We start from the raw sequence: 17,551 nt of genomic DNA on the forward strand, positions 1-17,551 counted from the left end.
CTAGGGAACATTGAAAGATTATTGCCAGTGCCTCTGCAATTTCCACTCTCACTTCCTTCAATATTCTTGGATGCATCTCATCCGGTCCCGGTGCTTTATTCACTTTAAGTACCAACAGTTTATCCTTATCAATTTTCAACCCATCTGAGTTTCTGCTTTTGTCACCATGGCCTGGGCAGCATCTGCCTCGTAGGTAAAGACAGATGCAAAGAATTAGTTTAACACTCAGCCATGCCTCTTGCTTCTATGTGTAAATCCCCTTTTTGGTCCCTAATCAGCCCTACTCCTCCTTTTACCTCCTTTTTACTACTGATGTGTTTATAGAATATCTTGGGATTTCCTTTTATGTTAGCTGCCAGTCTTTTTTCATAATCCCTCTTTGCTTCTTGTATTTGCTTCTTCACATCTCTTTTGAACCTTCTGTATTCAGCTGGGTTCTCAATCGTATTTGCTACCTGACACCTGTCATAAGCACACTTTTTCTTCTTTAACTTAATTTCTATCTCCTTTGTCATTCAGGGAGCTCTGGATTTGATTGTCCCACCCTTCCCTTTTGAGGGAACATACCTTGACTGTGCCCAAACCATCTCCTCTTTGAAGGTAGCCCATTGTTCAGCTACTGTTTTTCCTGTCAACCTTTGGTTCCAGTCTATCCGGCCCAGCTCCATTCTTGCCCCACTGAAGTCTGCTCTCTGCCAGTTGATTATTCTTACTCTGGGTTGACCAATGTAATTTTCCACTGTCATCCTAGACCTTATGATACAATGATCACTGTCACTTGATCTACTTGGCCCACCTCATTCCCAAGAACCAGGTCTAGCAGTGCCTCCTTTCTTGTTGGACTGGATACATACTGCTGTAAGAAATTCTCCTGAACACAACCTAGGAATGCTTGTCCCTCACGGCCCCTTACACTACCACTATCCCAGTCTATATACGTGTAATTAAGATCTCCCATTATAACTACTCTACGATGTTTACACCTCTCTGTAATTTCCTTGCAGATTTGTTCCTCTATATCCTTCCCATTAGCTGATGGTCTATATATTACACTGAGCAATGTAATTGCACCCTATTTATTCCTTAGCTCTAACCAAATCGATTCTATCCTTGAATCCACTGACACATCCTCTTTCTCCAGTACTGCCATACTCTCCTTACTCAAAAATGCCATCCCTCCTTTTTTCCCTTTCCTATCTTTTCTGAACACCTTGTAACCAGGAATATTTAACACCTAGGTCTGCCCTTCCGTAAGTCAGATCCCTGTTATCGCCTGTAACTCCCCAATTTTATTAACTATTCTCTGTGCATTCACATACATGCAGTGTAACCCTGATTTAGATTTCATTATTTGCTCTCTTACTCCAACTCCATCTATTAACTTCCTATTCTCTATTTTAGTGTTCTGCTTCTCCTAGCATTCTGTGCACCCTGGTATTGCTTTCTAATATTCTCTCTTGGTTCCCACACCCCTGCTGAGTTAGTTTAAACTCTCCCCAACAGCACAAACAAAACAACCCGCAAGGAACTCAGTCCCGGCTCTGTTCAGATGCAACACGTCCAGCTTGTACAGGTGCCATCTCCCCCAGAGCCAGTCCCAGCACCCAGGAATTTAAAGCCCTCCCTCCTGCACCATCTTTTCAGCCACGCATTCATCTGTCTTATCTTCCTATTTCTGAACTCACTTGCACGTGGGACTGGGAGTAATCTGGAGATTACTACTTTAGAGGTCCTGTTTGCTAATTTTCTACCTGTGATTTATGTGATTTTCAGATGCGAATTTTTGCTCTGTATATACAAGTCTAGGCCATTAGTAGATCAAGAAAAGCAGTAATGCTGTGCTGATTACAATCTGACCTGTGAAGATTGCAACAGTGTAGAAGAGCAGAGTATTCCTGATAGCAACTTGCAAATTTCCGCTTTCATCTACGGATGCCAAAATTTGCTCATTTTTGTAGTAATTGTTAGGTATCGATTGTCTTTTTTAGCTTGCCATACTTTGCAAACCAGTGCATTATGGGATCGCGGAATCTATTTTTTTTGTTAGTTCTGTTACTGCACTAGAATAATCAAGAGCCGCAATGTTCAATCATCTCTGCGCCTCAGGGAGTATTGTTTAGTCTCTAAAAAGTTATCAACATGCCAATATTAAAACATCATAAATTGACAACAAGGACGACGAACCTTTGCGCTAAGGCCACTCGAAAAGAGGAACAGCTAGTAAAAGGAACAAAAAAGTGCTCCTACTCTCCCAGAGCGCTCCCAAAGTTCAATCAAAAGGGATCTGCAAGGTGAAGATAAAAAGTCAAAAAGGGAAGAAATCGCTGCTGTGCTTTTCTGAGCAGGAAAGAATTTTAGAAAAAAAAGCTTACAGAAAAAAGCAAAGAAGCCACATTTGCAGAAAAAAACAAGAGACCCATGATCACAGGGGTTCCAAGAAAGCACGTGAAAAATATAGCGACAGGGCTGCCAGCTGCAGCCAACCTCCGAAGTTCCAAATATACAGGACATGCAGGGTTCAAAAAGAAGACACCGAAGGAAGAATGTGCTGCAGTTTTAAAAAGTTTAAAAACTTACAGGAAGGGAAGGTCCACGATCACTGCAGAGCTCACCAAAAACCTGAAAAGCATGGGAAAACCACAGAGACATAACCGGCAGCTGCTGACAGCCTGAGTTAAAAACAAGTTACTGTCTTAATGCGGTAACAGCATTTAAAGTGGTAACTTAAAAAAAAACAATAAACAAAAAGCAACTGACAAAGAGAGAATAAAAAGGTGGAAAACGACTACACTTACCAGACCAATGGGACATTTTGATGAGACTGTATAACAATGGAGTTCCTAAACTGTACTCTTTGAGTTTTTTGTCCTTGCGAATGGAATTGAAAATGATAGAAAGGTGGCAACTTACTTAAGTGTGATGGGAGCTAAAACATTTGGCTTATTAAGAAGCTTGGTGCAACCTGACAAACCTGGCCAAAATTGTATGAGGACATTGTAAAAATCCTGGAGATGCATTTTTCCCCTAAGCCACTTCTCATAGAAGAAATCAAAAAGAGGGGGAAACAATTGCGCAGTATGTTGCAGTACTTAAAAAGCTTGCTGAACATTGTGAATTCAAGGAAGTATTGAACAAGACCCTCCGTGGCAGGTTGTTCTGTGGCCTTTGTAGTGAAACAATCCAGAAACACCTCCTGACAGAGGCTAACCTCACTTTCCAGAAAGCCACAAAGATTACAGTTTCATGGAGCTGGCTGCAAAAGAAGCACAGCAGCTGAGTGCATTGACTCGAGTGCATAACATGACAGTTGAGTGTGCATACAAGATAGCAAGCAGCCGAGATTGTTACCATTGTGGAAAGCCTGGTCACCATCCATCTGAATGTTGGTGCAGAGACCTTGAATGCTGTCAGTGTGGCAAGAAGGGACACATTAAGCTTGCCTGTAAAAACAAAATAGTAGCAGTGAATCAGAAAGGCAAACCATAGAAAAAGGAATCTGCCATCTGGAGTAACAAGAAAAATCTGCATGTTATACAGCAGGAACAGGTGGACCAGAGTGACATCGAGTCCAAAGAAGAAAGGCCCCTCACATGCACACTGCCCTCCACAGTGACAGGTGGTTCACAGGGCTACTGGGTAACACCGCTGCTGGAGAGCTGACCAACATATATGGAACTGGATACAGGGACAGCAGTTTCTCTGGTCCCAGATGCTGTGTATAAGGAGAAGCTTAAACATCTTTCCTTGACGCCTGCAAAAATCGTTCTGAAAACATATACAGGGGAATCTATACCTATGATGGGCAGAATGGAAGTTAAAGTGGAACTAAACTAAATGCTAAACTACCACTGTTTGTGATGAAAGGCAACTACCCAGCTTTAGTTGGACGGTTAAGGCTTCAGAAGATCCGGTTAAACTGGGCAGAAGTACACAGCATAGCAGAAAAAGAAACTGGTCTGACAGCTGTTATAAAAAAACATGCTGTTGTTTTCAAAGGAGATTTTGGAAGCATGAAGAGAATCACCGTATAATTGAATATCAAAGCTGACTCTCAACCAAAATTTCTGAAGGCCAGAACCGTGCCTTATGCCATGTGACCAAAAGTGGAAGTTGACCTGGAGCGTCTGGTCAAGATAGAAGTCTTGGACCTATCTCCCATACCGAATGGGCAACACCCATCGTTCCAGTGCTCAAGAAAGATGGCTCCATACGCATCTGTGGAGATTTCAAGGTTATAGTTAACCCAGTGTTGACTTTCCCATATTGAGGAACTTTTTGCTGGCTTGGCTGGTGGACAGAAATTCAGCAAGCTAGATCTATTCCAGGCCTACTTACAAGTGCATGTTGATGAGAAGTCACAAGAATATCTTACCATCGCAACACACAATGGACTGTACCGATATTGCTGTTTGACTTTTAGAATAACATCAACCCCAGTCTTGTTTCAGAGGGTCATGGACCAGATCCTGAGTGGCTTGCCTGGAGTTCAGTGCTATCTTGACAATATTATGGTAATGGACAGGACTGATGAGGATCATCTCATGAACTTGGATGCCACCCTACAAAGACTAGAGGAGTATAGCCTACAGGTTCGCAAGCAAGTTTTTTCAGCCCACTGTGGAATATTTGGGGCATGTCATTGATGCTGCTGAGCTTCACAAAGCGTCCTCCAAAGTCAAGGCTATTGTGGATGCTCCAGCTCCTCAGAATATCAGTCAACTATCAGTACAGTCCCATGTGTTGTGATGGTAAGATATTCTTGTGACTTCTCATCAACGTGCACTTGTAAGTAGGCCTGGAATAGAGCTAGCTTGCTGAATTTCTGTCCACCAGCCAGGCCAGCAAGAAGTTCCTCAATATGGGGAAGTCAACACTGGGTTAACAGTAACCTTGAAATCTCCACAGATGTGTATGGAGCCATCTTTCTTGAGCACTGGAACGATGGGTGTTGCCCATTTGTTCTTAGGGCTGCTGAATTATCACGGGAGATTTATTCCACAGCAGGCAACCCTGCTGAAACCCCTGCATGAGCTTCTGTGTCAGAACAATGCCTGGAAATAGACAGAAGCCTGTGACGCTGTGTCCAAGAGGCTAAAGCAGCACTGACAGATTCCAAGGTACTGATGCACTTTGACCCCTCCTTACCTCTAGATGAAGGAACTGAGGGCATTCTGGCTAAGTTTGCAGATGATACAAAGATAGGTGGAGGGACAGATAGTATTGGGGAGGCTGCAGAAGGATTTGGACAGGTTAGGAGAATGGGCAAAGAAGTGGCAGATGGAATACAACGTGGGGAAGTGTGAGGTCATGCACTTTGGTCGGAAGAATAAAGGCATAGACTATTTTCTAAATGGGGAGAGAATTCAGAAATCTGGAGTGCAAAGGGACTTGGGAGTCCTAGTCCAGGATTCTCTTAAGGTTAACTTGCAGGTTGAGTCGGTAGTTAGGAAGGCAAAGGCAATGTTGGCGTTTATTTCGAGAGGACTAGAATATAAAAGCAGGGATGTGCTGCTTAGGCTTTATAAGGCTCTGGTTTGTCCACATTTAGAATATTGTGAGCAATTTTGGGCCCCTATCTCAGGAAGGATGTGCTGGCCCTGGAGAGGGTCCAGAGGAGGTTCATGAGAACCATCCCAGGAATGAAAGGCTTAACATATGAGGAATATTTGAGGACTCTGGGTCTATACTCGATGGAGTTTAGAAGGATGAGGGGGGATCTGATTGAAACTTACAGAATACTGAAAGGCCTGGATAGAGTGGACGTGGGGAAGATGTTTCCGTTAGTAGGAGAGACTAGGACCCGAGGGCACAGCCTCAGAGTAAAGGGAAGACCTTTTAGAACAGAGATGAGGAGAAACTTCTTTAGCCAGAGTGTGGTGAATCTATGGAATTCATTGCCACAGAAGGCTGTGGAAGCCAGGTCATTGAGTGTATTTAAGACCGAGATAGATAGGTTCTTGATTGGTAAGGGGATCAAAGGTTACGGGGAGAAGGTGGGAGAATGGGGTTGAGAAACTTATCAGCCATGATTGAATGGCGGAGCAGACTCGATGGGCCGAATGGCCTAATTTCTGCTCCTATGTCTTATGATCTTACAATTTGCTAGTGATGCTTCGCCTTATGGAGTTGGAGCTGTTCTTTCATATGTAATGCCCTCAGGTGTGGACAGGCCCATAGCGCTCACTTCACGGACTTTAAGCAGTGAGCCAATAAGCTGAAATCGAACACGAAACACTGGGAATCATTTTTGGATTCCGGAAATTTCACAATTATCTGTTTGGGCGGAAATTGACACTGATGACTGATCATCGACCACTCACCTCAATATTCGGTCCACACGCTGGCATCCCTTCTTTAGCTGCAAGCAGAATGCAGTGTTGGGCACTGATGTTGGGTGCTCACACATATGACGTTAAATATCGACAATCTACCTTGCATGGCTGCCCCTACCAGTCAGCCATGTGGATACTGCTCAGAAAGACATTTTCTACTTTGCACATGTGGAGAACACACTCATCACTTTAGTCCAAATCAAGAAGGCCACCCGACTGGACCCAACATTGTCCATAATCATGGACCTTGTGATGCATGGCAACTCTTCCCTGAACTTCTGAGTCTCACCTGACCTTCATTCTTACATTTCCAGGAGGATGGCATTATCAGTCACTTCAGGCTGTTTGCTTTGGGGCATGCGAGTTATTATTCCACCAACTTTGAGGAAACCAGTGTTGGACCAACTGCATTTTGGACACTGTGGAATAGTGTCCATGAAAGAGATTGCAAGAAGCTACTTTTGGTGGCCTGGCCTGGACCAAGACATTGAAGCCAAGGCAAGGTCTTGTCCCATCCATGGGATTGGCCGGAAAACTCTTGCCAGTGCATCCATGTCGATTTTGCTGCACCATTTGAAGGAACAATGTCCATAGTGGTTGTGCATGCTCATTCCAAATGGCCAGAAGTTTCAGTGATGTCCTCTACTACAGCTGAGAGTACAATTCAAAGGCTGAGAGAAATGTTCAGTTGTTACAGATTATCAGAACAACTTGTGACCAACAGTGGCCCTCAGTTTGTCTCGCAGGAGTTTGAGAATTTTTTGAGAGGTAACAGAATTCATCACATCACCTCAGCACCATACCACCCATCCACCAATGGGTTAACTGAGAGATTTGTTCAAACCATGAAACACGCTTCAAGTTCAGCATGAGGACATTCCTCCATTCAAAAGTGTCTGGACACATTTCTGCTGACATACTGAAACATGCCACATGCTACGACTAAAGCATCTCCAGCATTCCTACTAATGGGATGGCAACTGAGCACTTGCTTTGATCTGCTGAGACCAACAAAAGCACGGCAAGTTACGCAAGATCAACAGCACAACCAAGTGGAGAGAAGAGCTCAAAGATCAAAGCCAAGAATTTTCTGTTCTGGACAAGGAGCTCTAGCTCGTAATTATCCTACTGGAGCTAAATGGGTTCCTGCTACAGTGAATGCTCAGACAGGACGTGTTTTGTACAGTCCTGAGAATGATCTCACCTGGCGGAGACATGTTGACCAACTGTTGCCAAGTCAAACACCATTTAAGGATACACCTCTTATGGATGAACCATCTCCAAGCGAAGGAATACCAACTCCAGTCTCACCTCCTCAGTCTAGCTTGCCTGAAGTTGAAGTCATCTTACCTTCTCCTGCATTAGACACAACTTCTACACAGCTACAAATCCTAAATTGCCATCAGTCTCTGATGAACATTACCCTATAAAAGCACCAGGAGTCCGCCATAACCCACACCGGGAGAGAAGACCTCCTGAGCCTCTGAATTTATAAAGCCAGGGACTTGAGATGGGTTCAGTGCAAATAGAGGTAGTCTACCCTCTTTCCCTAGTTCAGAAAATGTTTTGTAATTGACAATTCCAATGAAAGAGGAGGAATATGTTATGTATTGATTGTCTTATTTAGCTTGCTGCAATTTGCAAGCCAGTGTATTATGGGATCGCAGAATCAATGTTTTTTTGTTAGTTCTGTTACCGCAGTAGAATAAATGAGGGCCGCAATGTTCAATCACTCCACGCCTCTGGGAGTGATTGAACACTGATGAAGAGTCATACGGACTCGAAACGTTAACTCTGTCTTCCTCTCCGCAGAGGCTGTCAGACCTGCTGAGTTTTTCCAGCTATTTTTGTTTTTGTTTCAGATTTCCAGCATCCGCAGTATTTTGCTTTTACCTCCGGGAGTATTGTTTATTCTTTAAAAAGTTATCGACCTACCAGTATTAAAACATAACAGTAAAGAATATGAACACTGACAGTTTCATAACTGTAACAATCAAAGATTGTGGGCCAACGTCTTTCTGCCTTTTTTCTGCAGAGGAATGTATGGAAGGATTAGAATAATCGCGTTTTAAAGGTGACTGTTTTGACCTCACGAGCTGTCCGTACTATTAATCCCACCCCCCCCCCCTCCCCCCGCTGTAACCGTTGCTAGGAGCTGGCGGTTAAGGTTTAACGGCCGAGTCAGGATGCAGAACCCGCATCGAAGCTCTGTTCTCATCACTTCCTGCCTCAAAGTCCCCGTGGACCCAAAGACCAGAATACCCACTACTCTGTACGAGAGAGAGGAGGCCCAACCTCTCCGGGTGAGCCAGAAGCTGCCTGATGCCGAAGAGGTGAATGAGGGCAACAGAAGTGAGGGAGGGGCGGGGAAGATGGGAAGGGGGCGGGGAAGATGGGAAGGGGGCGGGGATGGTCCGAAGCGTCTGTCTGTAACGGATGGATGACGTAGGGCGGCCGCGTTGTCAATGGTAACGGATGCCTGTAGCTCGAGCTCTTTTCAGCATTGCTAGGTGTCAGGATTGGCAGTAATGTGAGCAATCCATTCATTCTTTGAGAATGAAAATTGTTCAAGTAAGTATAATTTTTAAAGCAATGTAAGCGAACGGCAGAGTCTTATCTAAATGTCTGGACTGACTGTCCTGTCAACACAAAAAATTGTTATAATTCACCTTTTCCTTCAAAGAGTTAGGGTTCCATCCCCGGTATCTATTTAAATCCTGGCAGTTGGGTGGTTTAGGATTTCTATACTTATTCTGGTTTTAGTCGGCACTAACCAAACGTGAATTGTATCCGTAATGGTAGCTAGAATATAACTAGAAATTTTCACAATGATAATAGTGTTTTGTTGAATATGGCATTTCTTGGTAATAAACTGCATATTTTAACTTAATTCTGCACACTCCTCAAGGACGTTGAGTTAGCACAAACATTAGCCTAAAAAAGGAGTCATGTATATACTTTATAAACAGATACCAGTGAGTGATTTCAAGGCTTCTCGGAGAATCATTGGATGGTTATGAATTGATTGATTATGTCATTTGAACCTTTAATGACATTACTGCCAGAGGTCCGTTCGCTTAGTTAGGTACACTAGCCTCTTCGCATTAAGGCACTAAAATTGGCTTAATTTACTTTGGGCGAAGTTGGGATAAAATCATCTGCAGTTCCTATTCGTTTATATGGGCTTTAGTTCAATCCATTTCTTGTGATTCTTTTGTCCAAACGTTGATGGCAATGATTAGAGTTACTGAGGATGATAATGAAGAAGATGAAGTAATATTAGTAGAAACATAACGATTATGTCAGCATTCATATGCAGCTAATGCTGAAAGATAATTTCCTAAAAATTCAGCTTTAGCATCCCTGAATTAATACTCTAAATAAAAGTGGACCAAAATCGAGTGAAGCAAAAGACTGTTGGAAATAATCAGAATTGTCTGCAATTAACTTTTAAAATGTGTTCTAATGGTAAGATTCCTCCTGTTTTATACTCTTCTGATTATCAAGAAACTAGTTAACTCCTGTTATAGAATCATAGAATGTTTACGGCACAGAAAAAGGGCACTTGGCCCATTTTATATATATTTGCTTTCTGTTTAATAGTTGGGGGTGGGTGTTCCAAAACTAGGGGTCATAAATAAGAGAAAGTCACTAACAAATCTGAATTCAGGAGAAACTCCTCTTCCCAGAGAGTGATTAAAATGTGGAACGTGCTACCACGTGTAGTGGTTGAGGTGAATAACAGATGCATTTAAATGGAAGAAGGATACATACGTGAGAGAAAGGAATAGAAGGTTATGTTGAAAAGCTTTGATCAAGTAGGGCAGGAGGAGGCTTGTGTGGAGCATAAACACCAACATAGACCAGTTGGGTGAAATGGCTATTTCTGTGCTGCAAGTTCTATGTAATTTTAGGAAGGATGTCAAGACTTAGGAGAGCGTGCAGAGGAAATTTACCAAAATGGTTCCAAGGATGAGGGAATTCAGTTATGTGGAGAGGCTAGAGACGCTGGGATTGTTCTCAGAGCAAAGAAGGTGGAGATTTAATAGAGGTGGAGATTTAATAGAGGTGGAGATTTAATAGAGGTGCTCAAAATTATGAGGGGTTTGGTTGAGTAGATATGAGCAAGTGTTTCCACTAATAGAAGGATCAGTGACGAGAGGACCAAGATTTATGGTAATTGACAAAAAAGCCAAGGAGAGATGAGGACATTTTTTTTTTACGCAGTGAGTTATGATGATCCAGAAAGCATTGCCTGAAAGGGTGGCGGCAGCAGATTCAATAGTCACTTTCAAAAGGGAATTGGATATAGAATTGAAAATAAATTTTTTGCAGGGTTATGAGGTAAGAACAAGGGACTGGGATTAATTGGAAAGCTCTTTGAAAGGGCTGGCACAGGTATAATGCACCTAACTGCCTCCTTCTGTGAGGTATTATTCCATAATTCAATGAACTTGCATAGGTGCATTTACAGCACTTGTACCATAGTAAAGCATCTCCACACATTTCACAGGAGCGTGACAAAAGAAAAATTGGTACTGAGTCAAAGAAGGAAAAGATTAAGACAGGTGACCAAAAGCGGGAGGTTATTGGAGGAGAGGGAAGCAGAGAGATTTAGAGAAGGAAGTCCAGAGCTTGGGGCCTAAATGGCTGAAAGCATGACCACCAATAGTGGGGTGAAAGAAGTAGAGGATGAAAAGAGACCAGGGTTGGAAGAGTGTAGACTTCTCAGAGTTGTAGGCAATGCTCCTCAAAGCTGTGCAGTCATGTATCAACCTTGCGGTTCTTGCAAAGGCTGCACACAAGTCAACCCCTTTAAGTCATCACGCGTGTGCAATCGTGCAAATAAAAGAATCAACTGAGCACTACAAAAGAAATTAGAGGGTATGTTGGTTATACGACTGAAGAAGGTTATAGTGATAAAGGGAGCGTGGGAAGGAGGTGAGGCCATAGAGGAAAGTTAACATGAGGATGAGAATTTTAAAATCAAGATGTTGGTGAATTGGAGGAAGCCAATGCAGGTTTACAGCACGGATGGCGGATGAGTGTAACATGCTGTGAGTTAGGACATTGACTGCAGAATTTCACAGTAAGAAACTCTACAGGTGCTATATATCGTTACTATTAGGCAGTATTTATTCTTCTTAGTGTGGCTTTAATTAATAATAGAAATAATGTCTCAGAAGGAGAAAAGGATAAAAGGTTTGTAATTTTTGCTTAGTGAGTTTCTCCCATTAATTTCACAACATATAGTATGTGTTCTAAATTCAATTTTGATTATGAATACTGTACATTTACTCTTGTTACCATACTGTTTTTATTTTACCACTGCATAATCTAATTCTCAGACAAGAATTTATGCTCTTTTAATAGGCAGTGTGAGAACAAATGGTTGAAACTACCAGATTGTAAAGACAATCTGGTTCACTATTGTCCTTTAAGAAAGGAAATTTGTGATCCTTACCCCATCTGTTCTATCTGGGACTCCACAGCATTGTGATTAACCCCTAAGTGCCCTCTGAAATGGCCTAGCAAGCCACTCAGTTGTATCAAACCACAACAAGAACATCCAATAAAACCGTCTGGACCACCCAGCGTTAATCTGGGTATGCATTGATCATTACAAAGGCACACCCAGTCCAGTCAACCTTGCAAAGTCGACCTCATAAACATCTGGGGACTTGTGCCAAAGTAGGGAAGAGGTGTCCTGCAGCCTAGTCAAGCAACAGCCTGACATAGTTAAATTCACAGAATCATACCTTTCAACCAACGTCCCAGACTCCTCTATCACATCCCTTGGTATGTTTTGTTCCAGCAGCAGGTCAGACCCACCTGAGCTCACAACGCTGTAATATATAGTCAGGAGGGAGTGGACCTGGGAGTCCTCAACATTGATTCCAGATCCTATGAAATTTCTTGGTGTCAGGTTATAAAATGTTATGCTGATTACCACCTATTGTCATCCCTCAGATGATGAATCAGTGCTCCTCCATGTTGAACACCAATTGGAAGAAGCACTAAGGTTAGCAAGGGCACAGAATGTACTCTGGATGGGGACTTCAATGTCCATCACCAAATGTGGCTCAATGGTGCCTCTACTGGCCAAGTCCTCAAGGATATAGCTTAGCTGCCAGATTGGGCCTGTGGAAGAGAGAACCAACAAGAAGGAAAAACTTACTTGAGCTCATCCTCATCAACCCACCTGATGTAGATGCATCTATCTATGAGAGCATTGGTAAAAGCGACCATTGCACAGTCCTTGCAGAGACAAAGTCCCATTTTCCCACCTTCACACTGATTATGTTGTATGGCACTACCACTAAGCTAAATGGAAGATTTTCAGAACAGATCAAACTTAGATTATGACACACCCACAGACTAAACCTCTATTTTAAAAGAAAAATATTTTCTAATAATATTATATACATTAATAGCTTCATGACACACACCTAAGTCATGATTGGTGTTGGACAATTAAATAATGGGAGGAAAAGGCTCTGTGAACATCCCCATCCTCAATGATGGTGTAGTCCAGCACATGAGCAATAAAAGGGAAGGCTGAAACATTGGCCAGAATTTTCTGTTTGGCGTGTGGGAGCGGGCATGCGTCCCGATGTCACCACGCATCATTCCAATCTTCCGTTCGGCGGGTGCGCACCGGAGTCAGCTGTGCACCTGCCAAACTTTCAAAGGCCTGTTAAGGCCATTAATAAACTAATTAACAACATTGTCAGGGCTGCCTGTCCAACCTTAAGGCTGGCGGGCAGGCGAAGAGCCCAAGCGGCATTTTTCATAAAACCTCATCGACGGGTGGGATGAGGTTTCATGAAGGTTTTATTAAATAAATAACATTTTTATGAAAATTCATAAAAATGTCCTAGCTCATGTGACACTGTCACATGAGGGGTCATGTCTGAATAATTTTTTAAAAAATTTATGCCAAGTTCAGAACTGAATTTAATCTCTCTGAGGCAGCTCCGTGCCTCGGAGATCTCTGCGCTCTTTTGCACGCATGCGTGAAAGAGCGTAGACCCCGACTTTCCCTCCTCCCACTCCCCGCACAGGTAGCTCTGAGTGCTAACGGGCGTGTGTTACGCTGGGTGGGCCTTAGTTGGCCCGCCCGTGTAAAATGGTGCATGCAGCCGATCGTGGGCAGCGATCGGCTCTGCGCCCACTCCCAACAAGCCAGCCCAACGGGGAGAAAATTCTCCCCATTTACAACCATCTTCTGTCAAAAATGCTGAGTGGATGATCCATCTCAGCATCCTGAGTTCCCCACCATCACAGTCTTCAGCCTATTCAATTCACTTCATGTGAGATCAAGAAATGGCTGTACACACTGGATATGGCAAGGGCTACGGGCCCCAAAAAACAACCCAGCGGTAGTGCTGAAGACCTATGCTCTGGAACTAGCCGCACCTCTAACCAAGCTGTTCCAGTACAGCTACAACAGCAGCATCTACCCAACAAAGTGGAAACTTGCCTAGGCCTGCCCTGTCCACAAAAAGAACAAATCTGATCTAGACAATTGCTGTCCCATCATTCTGCTCACAATCATCAGCAAAATGATGGATGATATTGGCGACAGTGCTATCAGGTGTCACTTACTTACCAATAACCTTCTGGTTCTATCAGGACCGCGTGGCTTTAGATCTCATTACACCTTTGGTTCAAAGATGGACAAAAGGCTGAATTCCAGAGCTGTGGTGAAATCAGGATAGCATTTATTGAAGCATCGCATCAAGGAGCTCTAGTAACATTGAAGTCAATGGGAATCAAGAGGGAAACTCTGTCCTGACTGGAGCCTCACACAAAGGAATCTGTTGGAGGGCAGTCATCTCAGCCCCAGGACATTGCTGGAAGGAGTTCCTCAGGCTACTGGAGTGGGTCCAGCTATATTCGGCTGCTTCATCCATAACGTTCTCTGTATCATAAGTTCAGGAGTGGGGATTTTACTGATGATTGCATATTGTTGAGTCCCATTTGCAACTCCTCAAATAGTGAACTAGTGTTTTCCTAAGTACAGCAAGACCTGGATAACATTCATGCCTGGGCCGATAAGTGGCAAGTAACATATGTGCTACACAAGTGCCAGGCAATGACCGTCTCCAACAAGAGACATTCTAACCATCTCCCCTTGACATTCAAAGGTATTATTGCTGAAACCCCACTATTGACATCCTGGGAGTCGCCATTAACCAGAAACTTAACTGGGTTAGCCACATCTATACTGTGGCTACAAGAGTGGTCAGAGCTGAGTGTTCTGTGATGAGTGACTCACCTCCTGATTTCCCAAAGTCTTTCCACCATTTACAGGGCTCAAGTTAGGAATGTGGGGGAATATGCTGCACTTGCCTGGATGAGGTGCTGTTGAAGCTCCAACAACACTCAAGAAGCTCCACACAAAGCAGCCTGCTTGTTCAGTACCCCATCCCCACCTTAAATATTCACTCCCACCACCACCAGTGCACCATTGTTGCAGTGTGTACCACATACAAGGTGCACTTCAGAAACTTGCCAAGGCTTCTTTGATCGCACCTCGAAACCCCATGACCTCCATCAGCTAGGAGCACAAGGGAATCAGATGCATGGGAACACCATCTCTCCAAGGTCCCCTCCAAGTCATACACCACTCTGATTTGGAAACATATCACTGTTTTTTCATTGTTGTTGGATTAAAATCTTGGAACTCCTTCCCTAACAGCACTCGGGGGGGGAAAAACTTCATCACACTGACTTCAGTAGTTCAAGAAGGCCTTCACCACCTTCTCAAGGGCACTTAGGAGTGGGCAATAAATGCTGATCTTGCCAGAGGTGTCAACATCCCATGAATGAGTTTAAAAAAAAATCGTAACTTATTTGAGCCTGATCTTAGAGAATTATTCTGATATATTTTTTGCAGAAATGAACTTATTTACCACATTTTGAGCTATATGTTTGTGATTCATTGGCTCTTGTATCTTATTTTGTACTGCATTTTCTGGTGTACAAACCCAGCGTTGCTTCCTTTCATTCCATCTTTTTACTTTTTTATGCAGATGCAATGGACTGAATGACCTCCTTTTGTGCTGTAACATTTCTGTGATTCTGTGATGTGTCATTTGATTGTTTTTATCAATTTAGTTAACAATCATACGCTAATGGTAACATAGTATGTTCGTGAAATGGTAGGTTTACATTGTGAATAACACAAACAGTAAACCAATTTTCTCTGTGTTTAGAATGAAAATGATTCTGATCCTGATACCAGTGAAACCGAACAGCCCAAACAAATTCATTATATGGATGATAGGGATTCAGTAATCCCCAATATTTTATGTGGCATGTCCAATGAAGACTACTATAAGAAAATTGAGGAACTAAAAAATGCTCATGTACATACAATGGCAATACTAGCGAAATTGTATGAGAATAAACTCTGTGTCAGAGGCATGGTAGCTGCTTCAGAGGATCCCTGTGAATCTTCAGTGTGTTACAGGTAGGACACATTAAGAACTAAATATAATCTATTCAAAGGCAAGTTGGATTGATCGTGGTTATCTGCCACTGTACAGAAACATATAAGGGATGTGTGGCTCTTTTTATGGTGGTGAAATTTTGAGAAATTATGAATATATTGCACACTATCAGAATTGAACTAGTTGAACTAGATACCGATATATATAATATGAATAACTCATGGCAAAAATATCATTGGCTGCTAGGGCTGAGGGCAGCTATGATATAGTTGGCACTTAAAATTTTACTTAATACCATTTTCAACCAAACAGCAGTATTTGTCAGTAGTCCCACAGAGATAGATTTTTGTTTCCAAAAATATATATGTATAGTTTCTCCTCCCAGTTTACCCCTGGATGCCGATCCTAGTCCTAGTTTCTGCCATTCATACACCTTTTCTAGCCCCCTTTCAACCTTCTAATCCATCTACCATTACATGCCTGCTGAATTCCTAACCTGCTAGTGTGCTAGGTTCTTCTTTCATCTGGATAGGACTACCTCTGATCATTACTTTATCTCTTTGACCATACAGTTCCCCCATTAAACCCTCCATGATCATTCTTTCCACAACTGGAAAAATGATCCATGAACTCTCATTAGCAACTTTTTAAACTCACACCTTTCCCTCCTCAGGCCCATCATCTGTACTGACAACAAGTGCCTCATTGACCTGCTCAATAACCACCATGTTCCCATTTTCAATGCGCTTATTACAAGTTCCTGGATGGTTCCCCGCTCCTTCCTCAAACATGCAAAGCCACATACATATGTGGTCTAGGATCCTTGGATCAGGGACTAGAGCACCTATGGAATACGACCTGCTTGGTTGTTTACCACTGCATCTGATTTGACCGGTTCAAGCAATATTGCCTTGTCAATTTAAGAAAAACCTCCTATTGATCCACGATCACCTTGGAGGCCATGGACAACCCAGAAATCTCTGTCCCCATAAACAGCCTCCTCCAATATCCACTCTCCATACCTTTCATCCACACGTTTGATTCCAAATATGGTGCTCATGGACTTCTTTGTTTAAAAATCAGGCCATTAATTGGATTGCCTCTTATTTCTTGCACCACTTTTCTCTGAAAAAAACATTGTTGACCCTTCTACTCTTGCATTAACCTACCCTTTCAGTGGCTGCTCTCTGAATGTGATAGTCACTGAGCCGTGTGTTCAGCACTCCTGCTTGGGTCCCTCCAGTATAATTTTTGATGAAATCACCAGTGTAATTATTTGTGACTTCTACCAGAGCTGGGATTGCTTTTGCTATAACTTTATATCTTCAAAACTAAGCCACCCTGTTGTGCTTTTGGCCCTGCCAGCCTTCTAAACTGCACACTTGGGCAGAGCCAGGTGGTGGTCATCTCAATTTTTTTCTTTTGACCTGAGCTGAGCTTCTAATTGTCCACTTACGCTTGTACCTCATTCTGCTGTGACCTCTATCCTTTACTGCATTAGTTCAACATATCCATTACCCCAGTTCCTTGTCTCCACTCCTTCACCCTGTTATTGGGGTCTTCTTTTAAATTTATTCTTTCATGGGATGTGGGCATTGCTGGCAAGACCTACATTTGTTGCCCATCCCTAATTGCCCTTGAACTGAATAGCTTGTGAGGTCATTTCAGATGGCCATTAAGAGTCAACCATATTGCTGTGGGTCTGGAGTCACATGTGGGCCAGACCAGGTAAGGACAGCAGATTTCCTTCCCTAAAGGACA

At 42.9% G+C, this 17,551-nt stretch overlaps 1 protein-coding gene and 1 long non-coding RNA gene across 5 annotated transcripts in view; one reads left to right on the top strand and one right to left on the bottom strand.

Moving 5' to 3' along the window:
- The window catches only part of LOC144689641 (uncharacterized), a 53,930-nt gene extending 45,556 nt beyond the window's left edge, over positions 1-8,374 (bottom strand). For both annotated transcript variants that reach the window (XR_013578677.1, XR_013578676.1), the window contains exons 1-2: positions 8,268-8,374; positions 3,349-3,440 (exon numbers count right to left, since the gene is read on the bottom strand). This is a non-coding gene — a long non-coding RNA (uncharacterized LOC144689641). The remainder of the gene's footprint in view (positions 1-3,348; positions 3,441-8,267) is intronic.
- Positions 8,375-8,482: 108 nt separating this feature from the next.
- fam161a (FAM161 centrosomal protein A) overlaps positions 8,483-17,551 on the top strand; it is a 48,995-nt gene continuing 39,926 nt past the window's right edge. For 2 of the 3 annotated variants that reach the window (XM_078556884.1, XM_078556886.1), the window contains exons 1-2: positions 8,483-8,665; positions 15,554-15,810. In XM_078556884.1, coding sequence (XP_078413010.1) covers positions 8,519-8,665; positions 15,554-15,810 — 404 coding nt within the window. In that variant the 5' untranslated portion in view covers positions 8,483-8,518. Of the gene's footprint in view, positions 8,666-8,766; positions 8,904-15,553; positions 15,811-17,551 lie in introns of those variants that run through there. The other variant, XM_078556885.1, reaches the window with a different exon arrangement.

This window comes from Cetorhinus maximus, chromosome 14 (genome assembly GCF_964194155.1).
Source record: "Cetorhinus maximus chromosome 14, sCetMax3.hap1.1, whole genome shotgun sequence".
Taxonomy (NCBI): Eukaryota; Metazoa; Chordata; class Chondrichthyes; order Lamniformes; family Cetorhinidae; genus Cetorhinus; species Cetorhinus maximus.